The 21,487-nt window shown below is 43.7% G+C and overlaps 1 protein-coding gene across 4 annotated transcripts in view; it reads right to left on the reverse strand.

The window, feature by feature from the left end:
• The window catches only part of SH3PXD2A (SH3 and PX domains 2A), a 248,485-nt gene that overhangs the window by 98,342 nt on the left and 128,656 nt on the right, over positions 1 to 21,487 (reverse strand). For all 4 annotated transcript variants that reach the window (XM_026851595.1, XM_026851596.1, XM_026851597.1 and 1 more), the window contains one exon: positions 72 to 100. In XM_026851595.1, coding sequence (XP_026707396.1) covers positions 72 to 100 — 29 coding nt within the window. The remainder of the gene's footprint in view (positions 1 to 71; positions 101 to 21,487) is intronic.

A 21,487-nucleotide genomic window follows, 5' to 3' on the forward strand; every position in this document is an offset into this window, starting at 1 on the left:
GGGGGGGGGGGTGGGGTGGTTGGGAAGTCCTCTCTGTAATGATGCAGTACATAGAAAGGCTGTTATCTTACCTGATTTTCTCTTTGAAGATCCATAGTCCCTGAAAAAAAGACAACAACAAATAGACATGGTTAGAGCTGGAAATGGTAGTGAGAGAAGGGGTGCCTCCCAAATTTCCACCCATATGCTCAGGGGCTGATCCTGTGCACTCCCTCCTTTAAAGAGGCGGCCAGGACTGCGAGGCATTGACAGGCAGGGCCGGACCCGGGCAGCACCCAGCACCCAGCCCCAGCCCCAGCAGCTGGGGCTTCTGCAGCACCGGGGCTCGGGGAGCATGTGATCAGCGAGGCAGAGCAAACCATCCACAACCAGCAAGGCAGGGGAGAAGGGTGTCATTTTTTCCCCTTTAAATTGAGCTATTAAATGCACAGCTACTGAATTAACCCCTGACGTGCCCCTGGAGAGGAAAGGGAATATTAACTGTTTGCTGCAGGGGTGCGGCTGCTGCAGGCTTATCTGGCATTGCTTGCAGTCCTCTCCTTTCAGGGGCTAATTAATTTGTGAATAACCTCCAGACCTCTCCTAGTTATCTCTGACAAGCGCTTGTCTTCTGCAAGGGGTAAAAACCAAACCCCACGCTTCGTCCTTTCTTTCAGGATGGGGAGTGCACCCTGACTCTTCTATAGTGATTTAACGGGTGCTGGCACCTTTGCTCGTTGCAGAACAGCTGAAAGCTCAAGACAGCTGCAACAGAAGTGGGAAGAAATTACAGAAGGAAGCTGCAACGACTGATTGGGATAAGCACTACCGAGGACAGAAATACTTTGCAGTGGTTGTGCTTCCTCCCGGCACTCTCTGGAGCCTCTCAGACACGGCTCTGAAATGGTCTGCACAGGCAGGAGCCTGGGCAGTGACAGATCGGGCAGGGACAGCATCACTGTGTGGGCACAGCACCTGCAGCATGGTCACACACATCGGGAGAATCACACCGTGAACCCACTGTAGAGGCAGGCTGTGTTTGCAGGAATCCCACCGGAGGGGCAGGCAGCAGCCTCTAAACTTTTGGGGACCAAGCTGTCAGGAGTGAGGTTTTGTCTCTTGCAGCATGCTGTGTACGCCAGAGGAATCGGAAAAGGATTATCTCAAACTATTCATTTAATCTCAGGAGAGTTTGGGATATCATCTGAAGAAATGATACATGTTTTAAGGGCAGAGGTATGTCTATCCATAAATTCTGTTTCTCCCAGCACTTTGTGTGCATCCCATGCTTTACATGTCTAGGATTTGCTTCCAGTGAGTAATAACTACTTGGGACTTTTTGCACCCTCTTTGAATTTTTCAGTGTTATTTCTACTTCAATTAAATGGTTGTTTTCTCAGCCATGTCTGCAGTTGTATTTGATGTGAAGATGCTACTGCTCATGAATAGGCTGCTTCTTCTACAGAAGTGATATCATATGCAAATATAATGCCTGCTATACGGTGCCAGAAACAGAGATCCCTCAGAATGAGCCAGGGAAGGCACAATCCCCAAAATGTAGTCCTCTGCCCTGGCTCTGCTCCCACGCCAGCCTGGAGCTTTGTGGTTGTTGTCAATACAGCTCTCTTGGCATGTGAAAGTCTGTGTTTGGTCCTGCCCAGAGCTGCCTCTCTTCTGGCAGTGCTAAATGGTGAGAAGGTGAAACCCTGCTGAGATCCACACATGTACTTTGCTTTAATGGAGTATCTCCATTGCGCACAAGCTTGATGATCACTTCAATGCCTTCCACCTGTCCTGGCTTTCTGCAGTGAAGCTCCTGGACCTTCTCAGTACTATAGCTTGGAGCTGGGATTTCCCCCTGCAGCATGTTGTGCCCCCACCTCCCTCTGTGTTGCACAAAAAGTCTGTGCCCAACTCTTGCAAATGTTAGTACCCATGAAGACCATGGGAGGATGGTGTAGCTATAAGTAGTCCCTAGAAGAGAAACACAATCGTCCTTTCAGTCTTTGCCAGAAGGCCTTCAGCACACATTTCCAGGGCAATCTCCTGCCAGCCAGCCATATTGGAGACACCCCACAAGCATCCTAAGAGAGCTTGTAGGTGAAGAGAGTATGCACAAAAGGGTGGAGACAAGCAGCATTAAACAGAGGTGAAAGAGTCTTCAGCCTGATAGAAGCTGCAAAAGAAAACCCAACTCATTTTTTGCCAGTTAAAAAAAAAATAATTCAATTTACACCATTAGATGTGGGGTATTGATGGACTGATATGGTTAATAAGCAACCAAAAATGGATAAAGATGTTGCCTAATGTTGTTGCCCACCAGATCAGGCCAAAGTTGGTACCCAGATTCGGAAAATACAGTAGATGATGTGGCTTTGCTCTCACTATACAATGGTAGCAAATGCCACAAAAGGCTCAGAAATCAAACCTCATCTTTCAGACCAATCTCTAGCTTGTGTGAATGACTGAAGTAAAGTTTTAAATGAGATGGGTTGTTTTTTTTTTTTAAGCATGACTCATCCATGCAATTTAAAAAAGGTAGAGATTAAAAAAAGGCAAAATTTTGAAACTGGTTTTCTTTATACTCGCTGATCATGGGATGACAAGACATTACTCCATAAAGAACTTTTTCACTTTTTTTTTTCAGTTCCTCATCTGGCTGACATTTCTTCCACACAAAAGCCCCTCACCGTCACTGCAAAGTGCACTGCAAAGCTGAGCAATTTTGTGTCAGATGCAAGAGGATGAAGCAGCAAGCAACTCTCAGTGATGTCCCTCTGAGATCAGGACTATCATCATCAGAGGATCCAGACTGTATTCAAATTCTTGAAGGCAATTGAACCTACAACTTCTGGTCTTAGCTTTTAGTCTTAAACACAAGATTATCCTTACAGAAGAAACTGAATTATCACTACAAAATATTTATCTGAATCACCACTGCCCCCCAACTCATGAGGCTTCCTAAAAAAAAAAAAAAAAAAGCCAACAATCAACTTATTGGGCAAGTTTTCATCTTTTCCTTTATTCTTTCTGTAAGTTTTACAGGGTTCTGATTTTGGAGTTCCTGAAGTCTAGGCACCCTGTGTCTCCCTATCTTGTCGCTTTTTTGTACACCCATATCTCAGTCTTAAAATCAGGACAAAGCAAATATCAAATAAAATGGAGCTTGAAATATAATCCTCATCTCCCCAGTGAAACAGTGAAAGCCAAAACTTGTTCCTCTCAGTCAGAGTGGGGGAAAAAATCCCTACTGAAATAGAAAGGAAAGAAGGCATACCAAATGATCTCTCTGGCTGAGTAAAGTCCTCTTTGTATACATACTCTTTTCTGCTAATGAAGAAAGCCTGCGCTGCTGCTTTGCAATAGCAGCAGCAAGGAGCCCTGACTGACTCCATGTTTATTTTTATGTCCTGTTATTCTGTATATGATTCACTGATGTCTTTTCCCTCTCCCAAGTGATGATCTATAAGGTGAATAACTCTCAGCCTCACTATTTTCAGAGGAGCATTAGTGTGATGCTGAAGTACTGGATAATGTCTCCAAAACAATAAAGGCAATTATTTAATGGTTTCTCTTAACTGTAACAACTTCCAAGTAGGAACTCTGATCTTATTCTGCAATACAGACTGCACCTGGCACACTGTTATCCCTTAAATCAGACAACAAACCTGGCCTTGCAGAAGAAAAAGGAAAAGGTACAATGAATGTCACATCTGCAGCTACACAGGGAAGCTCGCTTTCTCTTCAGCTCTTGTTCTTTTTATCTTTTATCTTTACACACACACAGATATTTCCATTCTTCTTCCATTTCTGTATGATAACAGACACCACCATCCTAATTTCCCTTCCAGCCATAGCTACAAGAATAGCAGTGAAACCAGCGGGTGGAACTAAAAATATCTCTGGCAGGTCCCCTCCTCATTAGCCAGGATCACTCCATACAGAAAAAAACGCCTTTGACAAAAATAGCGTATTTCTAGCCTTTTTCATATTAGAATATAACAATTTTGTCTAAAGCCTTCCTGTGGGGCACCACCTTTAGCTGACATTGAACCTCATTACTGGCAAGGAAAGTATTTCCTGCTGTTAACGATATTAAAATATTGCTGGTGCCAAGCACGTCGCATAAACTGGACACACTCTAATGACAAAGGAGAGGGAGGCCGGATCTCCTTTCTCATCAGCATTACACCAGGATAACATTACTCATTTGAAATCTAGCAATGAATGTGGAAGGAAGACCATGAGCATTGCTATACAGCTGATTGCCTTGTTATCACATTAAGCTATCCACAGTCGTTCTGGAAATCTGTGAAAGATGTATCTTATGTAATTGAATTTATATGTCACTTGCTATCTAATTATGAAGGTTACATTAACAATGTTATGGAAAAGTTTTATGGCACATCCTTTCTTTAGGGACTGACTTTGCTGCTGTATTCAGTAAGAGTTAATAAACATTGATGAGCGCGTGTGTGTGTGTTTTCATCTATCTAAATACAGAGAGATATACACAAACAAGCAGTGGCACAATTGGGAAGTTGTTTAACAAATGAGGAGTATGCTGACATTTATTCAATAAAGCCTAAGAAATGTTCCAAGTGGAGGAGAATACTGGAGGTGACTAGGTGACTCTGTGATGGACTGTACCTATCTCTTTAGCTGTACTTCTAATTCAGTTCGGTATGTATCTGGTCCAGAGGGTTTCTCCTGCATCTTCCACGAAGATCTGGCAAGTCAGCAGAAGCCATTTGCAGGAACCAGCAGAGTTTTCAGCGCAAAACTGCATCAATGGAAGGGCTGCAAGGCTGCAACTTGGCTCCTGCACAGCTCCCCCTTGGAGGGGATGTATTCAGTCCAGGGACCTCAGCCCTGTGGTACCCACGATGCAAAGGCTCTTTTAAAAGCTTCTCTGCCACCGAACAGCAGACCCAGCAAGATCACACTGCGGGATTCCTCCTTTCTCAGACATGCCACGCTTTAGTCCAGGGCCTCTGCCTTTCAGTAAAGTAAGGCTCAGCTTCGACACATTTAGCAAAAATTTCAGACAACCGTGAGTTTCAACTGTGAGAGAAAAGAGTGCCTGCAAAGCATGAGGAGCTGTCAGACCCATGGAGGAGCATGGCCAGGGGAGCTGCACAGCAGACATTTCATCAGACCAGACAGAAGCTAAAGTGAGAGTAAATCATCTTTCTGTCTGTTTCTCAGTGTTTGCTGTCCAAAGGAGATGGGACTGTGACAAACCCTGAGTAATGGAGGTTAATCTGTATCCTCTAGAGTATTTTCATACATAAATTAAAATTGTTCCTTATTTGTTGGCTTTTGCTAACTCATGTTTAAATACATTGCAGGCGTTTATGTTCCCATGCTCCTTAATTCCTAGAAGTCTCTAGTGGTGTGGGCAGGCTGCGGCGGCGATGTATGACATTTCAAACAAACAACTTGGATTATCATTTAATCGCCAATGATTTGCCAGGCAGATTAAAAGTACAGTAATGTTTTAACAAGAAAGTCCACCCTCTCCTCCCCAACACTCATACGGTTTGCAGTCAGTAATGAAGACCACTGTTTCACAAACTATTTTTCTTAGAGCTGCTATCAGATTCTGTGACTGTTTTTAAAGTAAACCAATACAAAAATACTTCGCTACTGATCTTTACGCATACAGAAACCTGAGCCTGAGAATATATTTGCATCTTGAAATTCTCCTGAGTTTCCTCAACAACCAGACTGACCTTTTCTATTTGAGACAAGGCAAAAAATCACGCATGACTGACAACTGTCACTAGGTGCCTGCCTGTCACCAAGGCCTATGGCTGCAGGAGCACCAGAACACCTCAATGCAAACACACAGAAGCTATATGGAAAGTGCAGAGTTAAAATTAACATTCATAACACTCAAAGTTTAGCCATATGCATGAAGGTATCTCCATTCCCACTGAGCTCTGAGACCCATATGATACGTAATTAAACAAAATTAACTCTATACGTTATGCATCTCCAGGAACACAAACTCCAACACATGGATGCACACAGCTATACATTTTCCCCCTCCAGCACTCCATCCTCTGAAATCATAAAAGCATAGCTGATCTCTTCTCCAAGCCAAATAAACAGATGAAGGCTTTTTTCCTTCTTCTTTTTTTTTTTTTTTTTTTTAATTTTTTTTTTAAATATTCTGCTCGTTTCCTGATATAAATTGTTGCATTGTGGAACCCTCTCGAACATGAATCTGTTCTTTCTGTGCAGAGGTCGAGCTTTCCAGCCCCGTCAGAAAGGGCCCCATTGTGGTGGTCCTGAGACTCCAGAATTCCTTGCCGCGGGCAAAAGCGACTTGAGGGGCAAGAAGAAAATCTGGCAACCTGACTTCAAACTCAGGCATTTCTTGCTGGCTCGAAATGGTCTCTGCTTGCTACGAAGAAGGGCAAGCCACTGTTGTGCAACCAGCTCCTTGAGAGAATGGAGACAACACAAAAGAGAGAATTTTGCCTTTCTTCCACCTTTCTGGTGCCTTCACAGCATGGCTGTAATGCTGGCATAGAGCAAACTGCACAGCTTTATACACTATATACTTCTGGTTAGGCTGCAGTGATTTTCTCTGCATCATGTAACAACAGTGGCTCAGTCTGGCTCATCAAGAACCAGCTGGAGGTCCTGATTTAGTACTTACTTCTGACAGCTCCCTTGAACCCAACAAAGTAAAAGTAAACCCAAATTCTCAATGAGAAACTCCAAGCACAACACTACAAACTCACCTTTAAGTGCAAGAAGAGATCTTCCCTATACCTTATATAACCTTCTTGCACAGAAAAGTCAAGGCTGGAAGGAGATGGACAATTCGTCCTCTCCAGCAATGGTCCCTGCACCTGAATCCATGGATTTGCATCATGAAGGAGAGGTGCAGGACAAGGAAAATAATTGTTCTTTGCTCTGTACCCAGAGGATCCTGGAGATTAGCCCCACACAGCACAGCCTGAGCTCTGCCACCAAGTCCAAGGTGCAGGGGACGCAGACAGCTTCAACATAAATGACATCCCCATGGACCATCTCAGCCTCATGCAGACCCACAGTATTTGGGGGCAGCTGTCATTTCTTTTTTTTTGCATAGAAAGGGTGCAGAAAGACAAGAGATGGGCTCAAGGCATCCCATCCCTTCCCTAAGTGATTGGGGAATATCACTGATTTCTGTCCCAAAATTCCTCAGCAGTGAAGCTGATTGCTTGGCTCAAGTGCTACTTCAGTATCTGGCTCAGGCTGAAGAAATGCAGAATTAGATTCTTGAATTTTTCAGTTGTATTTTTTCATGATTAAATTATCCTCCTGGAAGAAGACAGGGCTTTGGAATTGCACATTCAGCGTTTCACCAGGATGTGAGATACGGGGCAGGGCGATCTGACAGCAAAGCCCAGCCTCTCTAGCACCAGGGAGAGACAGCTCGGTACAACCTGGAAGCTGCAGGACACTGGGGCAATGAGCTAACGCCATGTGATCCTCTACTGCAAGGCTTCAGCAGCCTTCAAAAAGACAACATGAATGTTTATATCAAGTTTTTTCCTGGAAAGAAGTACAAAAACAAGATCTTGCCTAAGAGTCACATCCTCATCTGTTTTTGTTTTACCTTGTTTATTCCTTCAGATGGCAAATTTCTCCACAGGACAGAAAAATATATTTACCTTCACAACAACTCTGGGTAGAGGTGCTCTTCACCTCCTCTAAACTGACCTTACTTGTCCCTTGAGGGGAGGCCAAATTTATCTCTGTCTTACAATGACCAAGCATGTGTCACTTTATTATAGCCTTTATAGCATAAATGCTGAGTGATAAAAACAAGGTAATAAAAACTAATCATTCTCATATGCAGCTTTTTTAGTTGTGCTCTTCTCTTCAGAATTTTATTACACAGATCTACACACAGATACAATATATGTTTAAAAGATGCATCTAATCATAGTTACAAATCAAGCAGTAAATATCAGAATCGTAAATTCAAATATACCTTATAAAATAGTCAAGCTAATGAGCTTGCATATATATCATACAAATCTGATTAAGATCTTAAGGAGGCAGCACAGGCTTTGAATCTTTACTTCATTTTTTGAGCCCTTTCTGATTTAAGGGTGGGCCCCTCGAATTCTAGTTTCCATAGGAGGTTTGGGTCCAAACTCTGATTGGCAACCACATGGTCCATCTGGGTTTCTATACTGCAGCCTGAATGGTGATTATAAGAAAAGGCAGAGTCCTTTGCTGTCCTTCTTCAGGGACACCTTCCTTCTGCTGTTTCAGACTAACTTTGCCCAGAGCTACATGTACGGGGCATGGCCGCTGCCTCCCCCATCCCACAGTGGCACTGTCTTGCTACAGATAACATCTCCAAAAGGAGACATGGCCCACTGCCCAGCAAGTTGTGCCTGCCCACGGGAGGCAGGATACCACCACCTCTGTCTGAGCATGCATTGAGACCAACAGTGTCACCCCCAAAACTCCTCGGAAAAGGAGAGAGGCAAAGGATAGGAAAAACCTTGCAAGTTACCCATTTCCAAGCCTCAGCCCCAGATCCAGACATATCTTGTGCAAAAAGGCTTTTGCCACTGAATTACTACCAGGAAGAATAGTTGGAGCACAGCAGTTTAAATCAAACTAAGAGAAGAGCTTTTGCATGAAACGCAGCTGAATCATGGCACTCACTGGTGTTAGACATTGTAATCACCACAACTAGGCATGGGTTCAAAAAGCAATGAGATAAATTCATGAAGCAAGGATAAATGGTGGCTATTGTACTCCATGCTCTGGATGCTTTGACCCAAAAAGTCCCATAACTGCTGAATGCCAGAAGCAGAGAGATACACAAGGGAAGCTCACTCTGTATTTGCTTTGTTTCTTGTATTGGCTATAAGCCACTGTTGGAGACAGGAGGCCAGATGGGGCCCTGGTCTCACCTAATTGTGGCCTTATAATATATTCTCCTGTAAAAGATCAGACTGGATTAGGATAAATTACATCCAAATCACACTGCATTACTCAGCACATGAAATTGTCCTTAATCACATACTTTGATGGTCTAGATTCCTCTTTAAATTTACCTCCTGTGCACATTTCTGTGCCTATTCTGTTGAAACGACTGCTGAGCTTCAACTATACATAACCAGGCTCTAATGAAAAGCCAATAAGGTTCTTTGATCGAGCTTTAATAGGACTCATCATGGGGACATACTCTGCTGTGGCAAAACGGATTCCTCATCCTGTCTCTTTCAGAAATGTTTTGTGAGCCTTTAAAAGCAATTTAGCCCTGATTTATGTTAGCTAAGTGATTTCTGTTGCACATGTGAGTTACAAGAAAAGGGCTCTCATCTCAATTTGCTACACTGTTCAGGAAATCAGTTATAAATGCTGCAGTGCCTTCAGTGTCTCTGACTTCGATGCAGCGGAAACTAGCAATTTGAGTAAATACTTCATCATTCCCAATTCTCCCATACACTACCATTCAGTACTTGACAAGAGACAACCTATAGGATATTTTTTTGGGGTAAAGTGTACTGAGCTTCCCTAAACTGTTTACCTAAGCTGTTTCCAGAAGATATTCAAGGAAAGAAACATGCAATTGTTTAATAGAGAGCATATGAAACATGTTGATGACTACCTAATAAAATCAAGCATGCATTCAATAGAAGTGAGTCACCTCATCACAAGTTTAGAGATGATGGATGTAGAAATGGTGACTAAGCAAGCTCATGCAGTAAGTCAGGGGTGCAACAGCAACCCAAAAGTTTGGATGGCCTGACCTGACCTGCCAGTGGCAGTGCATAGGTTAAAGCGAGACTCTTCACACCAGGGGACAGATGCCAGTAGAAGGACAGGAGCCACTGCAAAGTCCCTACAGCCAGGAGTTGTACTGCCAGCGGCAACAAGTGCTACAGCCACTGCTGCTGCCTTGGTTATGGTGTTGCTGAGCAAATCAACACCCCAAAATTGATGAATCCCTGAAGTAAAGGACCTCAAACAGCACATCAACTTTTCTCCCACGTTTCCATATGCCATAGAGAATAATCACTGCAACTACTAGGGAAATAAGGAACTATTTTCTGTGAAGTTTCTTCTACTGTCCAGTCTGAATCTCCCACACCAGTTTGTGGCCATTGCTCCTGTTTTTATTGTTTGCCACTCCCAGCAAGAATTTGTTTCCAACATCCTTGTAACTCCCCTTCAAGAAGCTGTAGGTTGCTATTATATCACCCTTTCAACTTCCCTTTGCCAAGCAAGTAAGTAACAGAAACACAACAAAAATATCCAACTATTTTTTTCTCCCATTTCTTCATTGCTCCTCATTTTGGGGCAGAGACCCATGAAAGGAGCAGTGACCCAGACAGGCAAAGCAGAAGAGCCTCCTGTCTACCCTTTCCCTTTTGACTGCCCAAGACGTGAGGATGCCCACTCACAGCCTCCACCAAACGCTCACCATACATCCATACCAGCCTCAAAATCACCCCCCAGTGGGTGTCGCTTCCCAGGATTCCCCACAGCCCGTCCCTGTGCATGGCGCAAGCGCTGGCAGCAGCCCACATGGTGGAGGCTTCCACAGGGAATTCCCAGGCTGCCACTGACATTTTTGACATTTTAAAGGCTCTAAATTAGCAAAGTAAGAAATTAGTTACAGGCATTTCCAGACATAGCCTGGGCCCTGCTAGACCTCTGCGCTCCCAGTATAAAGGAGAGCATGCCAGATGCTTGGTATTATACAATTTTGCGTTCCTTTCTGGTGCTGTTCTTATGGTGTCTAGCACTTCTGTGTACACATCTGGCTTTTTAGCAACATGCTGTTTGGACCTGTCTATCTTGCCGCTCCTGCTACGTGTCCAAGGGCAGTAGGACCTGAAAGACTGTGCACAGACAGCAGATGGCTATTGCATCTGTACTTACTTTGCACTGCTAAATACCCTATTGCCCTAGCTAGTTTTACATCCCCTTTAGAGGTAGATCTCTCTCCTGACTTTTTAAAATCATCTGTTGTGCATATGGCCCTAAGAATGGTAAATATATTTTCCAGGAGAGGTAAAAACTTATGATGCATGTGGGAAGACAAGATGAAGCCCACAGTATGAACTCTGACTTCTTCATCTGGTGACTGTAGTCTTTCCTTTCCTCGTTACATTTCCTTCAGTTAGAACAGTGAGATTAAAACACGGCCGCTTCCCAAATCTGCCTCAGCAGCGTGTCCTCAGTTAACTGTCTTGCAACATCAAATGTGTTTCCAGCATACTAAAAAGTAATGTAGTTCTCTATAAGACACTAATTTTATATACCTTGGAATTGTCTTCTACAAAGCAGCACATGGAAAGATCTTTCAATTCATCAGGTTCTTTACTAGTCAGAGACATAAATCATGGCATGTAAAATGTATTGTGAGTTCATGAACTCTAGGAATTTTTTTTAATCACTGTCCTTTGAACTGAGCTTTTTCAGAAACTGTAAAACTCCAAAACATATCTAGTAAGTGCATCTAATAAATTTTGCTGGATTGGCAAGTACTAAAAGCAGACTTGTCTTTCCTGATTATCTACCAGCATCAGGCAGTCTTAAAACATCCTCTGTAATTCTAACATGAAAACATAAAGGAAGACAGAAGACTTAAACTTCTCTTGCCCAATATAACTGTTGGGATTCATTAAATGATTCCGAATTATCACTGACAGGCACCAATTAAGCCAGAAAAATAGAGATAACTTCCCAAAGATAAAACCTTTCAAACACTAGGGTTACTCTTCAAGTTAATGACCATAACCCCTTCCAAATGCGCAACTCTGATAACAGGTCCCACTCTTCTCTGCTCCCCAAAAGGTTAAAGAACTAATTTACATGGCATTTGCTAAAAAGCATCACAAAGTTTCCCTGACTACTCCACCTTTGGAAATATCAGACCTTCTGAACAAGGATTTATTGAGCATCACATGAGTGACTGGTGATGCTATTTTTTGTACAGTGGGTATGAAATAATAACAATAAAATAACAATAACAACAACAGTAATAATAGTAACCACCTATACTTCAAAATGGTATAAGAGGTTATTTCAGTCTCAGTGCTCAGTTCATTTTGGGAAGGAAATGAAGAAAATAGGACTGCTATTTCAGCCTAGACCAGTATAAGATTTCTGAGACTAGAAATGGACAGATATAACCTAAGTTTTATAGACCTATACTCAAAATTACCAAAACTAGTAAATTTTGCTTGGTTGGTATTTGATCACACTTGTAGATTATAATAATGAACTTAAAACTCACTTTGCAGAGGCAGATCATGTTTTTGCCAGTACAGGTATGAATCCATACTAATACTTCCTTTTGAGCCTTACCTAGTTAAAAGGGCAAATCAAAAAAATCATGCTGACATCAAATATATGCCTATATACTTTCCCCAAAACACCTCAAATTATGTCAGCTGACTTTCTAAGGTGACTAGCATTAAATAACTTTGAAAAATAAAATACCACCTTTTCGTAGGTGCATTTAAAACATATGCAGATTGTAGGCATCGAGGCACAGAAGTGCTGTTACACACCATGAACTAGTGTAATGTCTGAATAGGCCAAAAATTTTGTAGTCCAGTTCAGACATAAATTTTTATGTTTTTCAGACCTGAGCATGCAGAGAACTGTAAACTTCTCCTTGTTCCTTTTATGTAAGTCCTGTCCAATTCTCAGTCCAGACATTAACTTTTAATTCACCTCATACATCTCCAAAGGGGGTGTGTGTGTGTGTGGTATTTCCAATATCTTTTTTCCATGTTCCAGGTTCATAAAAGTGAAGAGGCATAATGAGTGAATTTAATTATTTCCATCCATTTAGCTGATTATAGAAGAAGGCCTTTTATTTCAGCTAAAAGAGAAATTAGTTGTTCCTTCAAAACGAACACTGATTCAGGGAGTATTTCTGGCCTGCAACATGAAGGATCTCTCTTGTTTTCAAAGCTAAATGGCCACTGGCAGCTAATTACTGCTGTAACTGTTCACCTTATCTGATATATAGATATCACATGTGGGCGAAGGGAAAATGTCATCAATTGTCAGGAATTACTCCCCCTCCTTTTAGGCTGATGATCTTGCTTGCTCAGTAATTCACAAGCTCAGAATATCAATGAGGTTTTGCAAATGTCGTGCCCTGCAATTGGCTTTTGTGCACTATTTTCTCTCTTTGTTACCTGAAATGCCAGAAGCTGGACGGTAAGAAACAACGCTCTCAGCAGGAACACTGCCTTTGCTATCAGGGGTATGTGGTGCTGTGCCTGGCGGTGAGCTCCTCCCCGCGGAGCTGCATCTACCACAGGATGACAAGAGCATCCCCGAGATTCTGGGGAGGTTTGTGTGAAGTCCACACTGCGGTGTCCAGCCAAGCAGATACACTGGATATTATCATACTATACCACAATCATGCTGCATGAAAGCAACTGTAAATGTGATATGCAAAGGTCTGCCTTGCTCCTGGCTCCCAGCACCAAGTCTGAATTCAGTGCTATTTTAAATAATCTCTCATCGTTGTAAAATACTGCAAGATTCACAACTAGGATCTGGGCACACGAGCCATGAAATACAGCAGTAGGGATTATGAATCAGAGGATGAAATGGAGTGTCCTACTGCCAATAACCTACTTATTAATGATTTCTTCCCCAGTCATCCTCTGGAACTGAAGGTACTAATTCCTGGAACCTCCTTCTCTGCCTCTGCTGCCTCTCTGGCACCAGAGACCCACCTGTCCTTGCTTCTCCACTTTAGCCTTGACCTGTTGTTCCCTCCATGGCTGACTGCCTCCCTCTATGGCTGACTGCCTTCCTCTCCTCCTTATAACACACACCTCACCTTAACGCAAAATCACTCTGATCACTAAACAAACAACTCAGATCCTGCACGAAACCCAACTCTGACCCACCTAGCAACAGTGTGTGCAACACCAGAAGCTCAGCAATCTGTCTTACCCAGCTAGAATAAAAATCCTTCAAGCTCTGCTGTGCATCCCATCCATTAGTGCTGTCTAGGGAGCTGTGCAGAGACCTACCTCATAATTATATAAAAGCTTTTCCTTCTAAATCACTGTCTAGAAGAAACCAAGGGTCTGGAAGAGGGAACTCCATGCACATTAGAGGCCCAGCACATCCCCTATGCTGGTTATTTATGTGTCTTTTTTTTTATGCTGAAGAATGGAAGGTTTTGTAGTAGGAATAAATTCATTTATTTACCATGATAACGATGCCAAGACCCTTTTCTCAGTAAAGACACAGAAAAGGGAAAAGTGCTCCAGTTTTACCCAAGAACAAACATTTTTTAAACAATGCTGTGAAAATCTTAGAGCCCTATGTGTACCAAAACAAATCTGGGATGGTGATGAAAAGGAAGGTCAGGGTTTTTGGCCACCTCTCTTCCCCCATTCCCCCAGAGTCTGCAGGCCACCTCATGCCCACCAGATCCCAGAACTGCTCTAGCCAGCGGAGAAACAGCCCAAAATGCAAACATTATACCCTGTCCCTGATCCCTCCTTCACCTGCCTGGAGAGTCTTCAAAGGGCAGGTGAGGAATCCATGAGAGCAGCTGACCTCCCGGAGCACATGGCACAAGGACATGCAGAGAGATGGGCTGCACCATGTGTATGCCCCAGGGCTGTGGCTCGCCGCCAGCTCCAAAGACAGACTGTTTCCCAAAGAAGACTTGAAAAATAATGGCCATGACAACAGAGAGCTGCAAATGTGGCTCCAGGTGCAGTTCTGTTCAATGTTTAAAGTCGGAAACATCTCCGGATGAAAACTGCCGTTCAGGCTGGGAACAGACCCTACCCATAAGACCTCAGAGCATCCAGTTGCTAATACAACTGTGGCCATGTTCATGGCCATGTTATCTTCACAGCTGAGCACCCAGAAACTTCGGTGGATCTCTCTCCTCAGAAGCAGGGATGCAAGAAGAAAGCTGAGTGAAGAGCTCCTGGCCCAAAGTCGCAAAGGAGGAGTGGAGGCAGGGGTTTCATTTTTCGGTCCCTCAAAAGACTCAGACTCAGTTGGGCTGACCTTCATCTCATACCACAGCATGAGGTTTAAAAATACACTTCTCCTCTTAAAAATGTGTCACAGCTCTTAGAAGCAGGAAAATCAGGTTGTGGGTGGGAGTAACTGCACAGTGTGTATATATATATATATACACTTTTGAGCAAGTCTTTTAAATTCCACTTTACAAAAAGAAGATTTTTTAGCACTTCAGGAATTGAATACACAGTTATTATCAGATGCGGGAAGCAGAAGTGTTTTAAGAGGTAGGGGTCACATTCTACTAACTTTTAAAGGAAATATAAATTTTTTTTTGCAGTTCTGTTTTTTAAAAAAATAATTATTTTATAATCAGTCACAGCTTTTCATGGGTAATGTCATGCTCAATTCAGAAAATATGAACACTGAATGATTTGGCATGGGGATATACTCAAACAAAGGAAAAGAAACTCCTTACAATTTATGATATGCTTTGATAGCTGTGATTTTAAAATGCCAGTGTTTCATTCCAGCAAATGTTACAATAACAAGCAAGAGACTAACGACCTGATGCCTTGTCAGAGATGTTCACAGGTCAGATAAAACCACCATGTTATACCTGCAGGATTCAGTGTTTCAAAGACAGCCCTGTTTGAGCTTCTCCTGGGCTTTGATCCCCACAAGCTGTACGTCAGCACTATCCTCCCAAAAGCTGGCCTCACGCAGAGGGTTTTTCTGCTGACACACTTTCAAACCTCTGAAATGAATCTGGGCTGTCCTACCTCCCATCTGCAGCCACTTGAACCACCCGAGCAGTTTCCTGCATTATGAGGAAGCAGCAAGAGAAGAACACATTCAGCCCACATCAGGCTTTGCCAAACAGCTGGTGAAGAATAACCTTAGAAAAACTGGTATTTAAGCAACTGTGGCGGAGATTTGTCGATTTAAGAGGAGCAGGGTGAGATCATTCATTGCCTTCTGTTGTCTTTTGGCTGAGAGCAACCAATGGACAGCTGGATGGCCCCTCATCCCGCACTTAAACACAGTTGCAGAAATATTTGCATTTCATCATCATGTTGCATTCTTCTTCTCATAGGCCTTCTCTCAGCTCGCTCCAGGGTTTCCAAGCCTGTATCACATCCCTTCACACCTGCTGTGGTCTGTTCATATTTAACACTGAACAGAGCATGTGAGCAGTAACGAATACTTTCCTCAGCATATTTAGTATCTCCTTTGTTCAATAAAGTTTGCAATTCTTTCAGAGTTCCCCATTACTTAAAATTCTAAACCGCATAATCTGGGGAAAAACACTGGATTGTCCATAGGTAGGATGCTCTGAGAATGCGATCGCAGGAGCTCAGAGCTGTGGTAGTGAACTGTACTAACACACTGCAGCACAGACTTACGCTAGCAATGCTGCTCATGGATCAGGACACACAGGCAGGATTTCAGCAGCACCTGTGCTTCTCAGGCACTTCATTTGCTACAGAAGATCCTTAATTTCCTGGAGAATCCTGCAGCACTTGGACTCCCTCACGCTGCCAGCCCATGTTACCATTGAAGAGGCTGCACAAAGACCGTGCAGGAAGCTCTGTGTGATATGAAGGGAATTGCTGAAGTTACTTAAAATAACCTGACAAAGAAATGAGGTTTTGCTGGGAGTCTTCCACCTGTCTTTGCACAGGCATGGTTGAAATTCCTCCTTGGGTGCTGCAGAGTGGCAGCAGCACTTGTTCCAGCCCTTGGGGTGAACTGTGACCATATCCTGGGCTTAGGCAAATTGAGTTTCACACTTTACAACTGACACTTCTCCCTCCAAAAGAGAGAGACACATGTACAGGGTGCATTTGCATGTAAATATTACACTGTGATATGTTAGGTACCAGAACATATGGTCTTTCTAAGGCCCACATACTTTCAAGAACCACCTTTGATATTCATAGAATCATAGAAACATTCGGGTTGGAAAAGACTTTTAAGATCATTGAGTCCAACTGTTAACCTACCACTGCCAGGTCCACCACTGAACCATTTCCCTAAGTACCACATCTACACATCTTTTAAATACTTCCAGGGATGGTGACTCAACCACTTCCCTGGGCAGCCTGTTCCAATGCTTGACAACCTTTGGGTGAAGGCATTTTTCCCAATAGATGATCTAAACCTCCCCTGGCATAACTTGAGGCCATTTCCTCTTATCCTATCACTTGTTACTTGGGAGAAGAGATTGACACACACCTCACTACAACCTCCTTTCAGGTAGTTATAGAGTGATAAGGTCTCCCCTGAGTCTCCTTTTCTCCAGGCTAAACAACACCAGTTCCCTCAGCTCCTCCTCTGTGTTCTCTAGACCCTTCACCAGCTTTGTTCCCCTTCTTTGGACATGCTCCAGCACCACAATGTTTTTCTTATAGTGAGGGGCCCAAAACTGAACACAGTATTGGAGGTGCAGCCTCACCAGTGCAGAGTACAGAGGGACAATCACTTCCCTGCTGGCCACACGATTTCTGATACAAACCAGGATGCTATTGGCCTTCTTGGCCACCTGGGCACTCTGACGGCTCATATTCAGCCGGCTGTTGACCAACACCCCCAGGTCCTTTTCTGCCAGGCAGCTTTCCAGCCACTCTTCCCCAAGCCTGTAGTGTTGCATGGGGCTGATGTGACCCAAGTGCAGGACCAGAGCTGAGCTCCTCTCCCTTCCGCTTTTGCAGAAAACATAATTCAAGGCCAAATGCATCTTTGTTTTATAATGCATTTTACAGATCAGTTTGCCAATCCAGATGGATTTTCTGATCTGCTTTGGCTATGAAGCGACTTAGTCCCAAGATGTGATTGGGAGAAGACTGTAGACCAATGAGATTAAATGGAGGTATCAGAAGAAGTTAAAGCACTAAGTTTATCGAGCAACTTCTATTGCAACACATGGTACACCCTTCCCTACTGGTACCCATGTCTGCACCCTCTCCCTAGACCCACTGCACAGTTATGTCAAGTCTGCCAAGAGATAAACACCCAGAGACACAGCGATGCTCATCTTCCTTCTGCAAGATGTTAAAGCAGCTGATGCCTTGGCAAAAGTAGGCTGCTTAGGCCTGACTTTACACCCAACTTTCACTAAAAAGGGCTTCCCACTCCTCCTCCTCTGTATTACTAAGAACATTTTAATGAAAATTTAGTGGATCATTTTGTTATGGTCCATCTACTCATCATGGCTTATTTCCTGTTCAATACTTCAGCATGACTTGCAAAATATTGCAAAATGAAGGACAGAGAGACAGGTGGAAGCTGTGCAACCCTCAAAATAGGACAGAAATCCTATTTTCCTACAAATGTCTCTCAGATCGAGGCACATAAGGAGAGGAACACAGAAAATGGAAAGATGAGGCACAAGGGAGACTCTGAGGTCTCCAAGGAGCAGGGGCTGACATGCTGCTGCCCAACGAGGTTGGGGCACAATCACTATTTCTGCTCGAGCGCTACAGCTGTGTCTGCTACCACGTTTTCAGCTGTCTGACAACTGGTGACACACATCTGCCCTCCTGGCAGTAGATTAAATTTTCCCTGCTGTGATACACGGGCTTTTTAACTATGCATGGCTGACTCCTGCTATGACCAGCTTGCTTTGATCAATAGGTGGTAAACACACTTCATCCCTGTCCCTGGACACAGCCTCTTGAGTCCCTGTTGCATGTGGAGGGCACTGACCTTCGCTCTCTGCCCACACAGTCCCAACAGGGTTCATCTGTTGCTGGTTTTTGCTCAATTTCAGGTTCCTTTCTTTGACACACTGCTCCACACCTCCTTGTCTCTCCTGTGTTAATTGCTTTGGATCAGCAGACCCACAGTAGGGTGAGGGTCAGTGTTAATTTAAGTGAGCACTCTTAGCCTGACTATCCTTGGGTTTCAGACCAGGTATCACTTTTCAGGCAGGTTATGGCTCACGATGAAGTCCTGGCAGCACCCAGCTGTCACGGGACAGGGGCTCAGACACATCATCATCTCCTGCATCCTCTTCTCTCTCCAACTGGAGACAGTTGCAACATGGACAGGCCCAAGCCAGACCTATGGGGACACCAAGCTTGGGTTCAAGCCCAGACACCAAGGTTCTGCTTTATCTCTGTCTCTGAACAGAGCACAGCAAAAAGCAACTCTTGGGACACTGCAGTGACCCATTAAAATTAATGGGGTTAAATCATCCTGGTGTAAGCCACTAACTTCAAAAGAATTACACAAGGGATGAACCTGGAGCCATTATTTTTCTTCTTTGTGCCTTTCAGAAGGATGATCTACTTTCCAGACTGCTATGCTTAGCCAGACTTTCTAAACTAAACTCTCTTGTTGATCTCTTACTCCATGCTGTCGTCTACTGCCCAAGCAGTTCCAAGAACTGCTCACCTGCTTTGGTTTTCCCCATGCAAAACAGCCCTCATATACTTCCAACTGGCCTAATCAATTTCCCCTTTGAGGGTCAAATAAAAAATAAAAATATTAAAAAAAGGAAAACCAACCCCAAAAGCAAAGTTTCATTAGAGAAACCAGGAGGGTTACATACCTACATGGCACATTTCTTCTCTACCCTAGGTTGCAGCAGCAGGTAAAGGAGCAGGTACAAGCACAACACTTGTATCCCCCTCCGCTTAAAACTACAGTGCACAAAACCTGACCATGACTGATGTATGTCACATATAGTTTTCTGTAACTGGAAGCACTTGCTTGAGCTAAGGAAGTGCAGGAGACTGATGAGACAAGCAGAGAAACCTCATATGTAAATAAGATACAAGCTCCCAGATACTCTGTGATCTGGAAGCCAGTCTTTCTCCTAAGGTGGCTCATTCAATAGCAGCATCAGTGGAGATGGCCTTCAACTATTTCAGCAAGAGCTCAGTAACCTTAAAAAACATAAATCAGAAATGTTAAAATTGGCAGATGATTTGATAGGAAGAAACTGCCTTTTGGGGACTGCTTTTTGTCTGCCAAATTCACCCAGACACAGATCCACATATGGATTTCTAACCTATCCAGGTTTCAGTGGTGATTATAGCAGCGATTGCGGTATGAACCATGCTAGACATATTATTTTGGGAGAGCTGATGCATTAGAAGTAGACAATGAAAAGCTCAAGAGTGTATTTGATCCGTGAGTTAACCCACCTCCATAGTTCCCAGGTATTCAGTTCGGGGGGTTTTGGCACAGGAAAAGTAGATCTGAAATTCAGCTCCTGAACTTGTTTCAAACTTTGCTGAAAGTCCGGAGGTGTTCAGATCTGGGATTTTGACTAGTAGCTCCCAAAAGAGGCTGCTAATTTCTCAGGGTGAGGCATCAGAGGATGGGAGGAACTAGTGTTATTTCACTTTGCTCTAAATGCAATGCAACCATCTGTGCAGCCGCTAAACCATGCGGCCTTGAAGGAACTACAAAGAAGTCTGAGTGTAGTCTCAGTCACTGAGAAACAGCCACTGCCGGGCTGACACAGCCTGCTGGTACTCCTCAAACCCCTGGAAGAAATGCTGCCTGACAGCTGCTTTCTATCTCCCATGCTTTGGCCCCATCATGTCCCCACTAGTGTCTTTTACAGCCGCAGTTAGACATATACCAACGATGTATCAAGATGAGTAACGGACTAAAAACAAAAATACAGAGTGATCAGGAGCTCCACAAAGCTGCTTGTAAATCTACTAAAAGTGGCATGTTTCCATAATAAACAATCTGTTATCGCATTGCTCTGTTCCTACTTAGCAGTCTGCTGAGAAAAAGGAAGAAAGAGGCCGGTTTGCAGGGCGCTGCATTTCATAGGAGACGAGCAGACAGTGTGCAATGGTCCACGCTCCCTCTGCCGGCTGCACCCGCAGCGCCCAGCCAGCTCCCTCCAGCCGCTCTCAGAGGTGATGCTGCGCTGTCCGTGAAGTGAGACCCTCTCTGCCAGGATTTACACAGATAGGGAATAAAAGTGACAGCACCTATGTGAAAGATGCTGGGCTGTGGCTGGCACACGGCTGTGGAAAGCACTCTCCAGCTGGGACCGAGAAGACCTTGCTGTCGATTCTGTGAGAGGTGATCCATCACCATGCACAAAGCATGCACAACAACGAACGCTGGGTTCAGTGGGTAGGAGGCACTCTGGGAATCAGAAGGTTTGCAATTCCATTACAGGCAACATTTTCATTTCCCTTGCCCTTTCAACCTCTTTTACCAGTATTCCTGGACAAGCAGAGCTCTGTAACTGCAAAAAGCATCTGCCTTCCAAAAAGTCTGTTAGTGAAATGTATTTGGCTTAATATGCTTGCTCATGCCATGGCAAAACTGGCAATACTTGAAAATACAAGTGTATACAGATACATGCAGCTGGCAGGACCAGGGATGAAGCATGCACATATGTCCATGTATTTCATGTTCATAATATATCTATTTCGAAAGCACAGACTTGATGATGTTACCCTGTCACCAGCAGGACTTTGGAAAGTCTGAATCAGAGAGCACAGACTGCGTTACCCATCAACCACAGGTATCG

This window comes from Athene cunicularia (genome assembly GCF_003259725.1).
Source record: "Athene cunicularia isolate RWA chromosome 6 unlocalized genomic scaffold, athCun1 chr6_part1, whole genome shotgun sequence".
Lineage (NCBI taxonomy): Eukaryota > Metazoa > Chordata > Aves > Strigiformes > Strigidae > Athene > Athene cunicularia.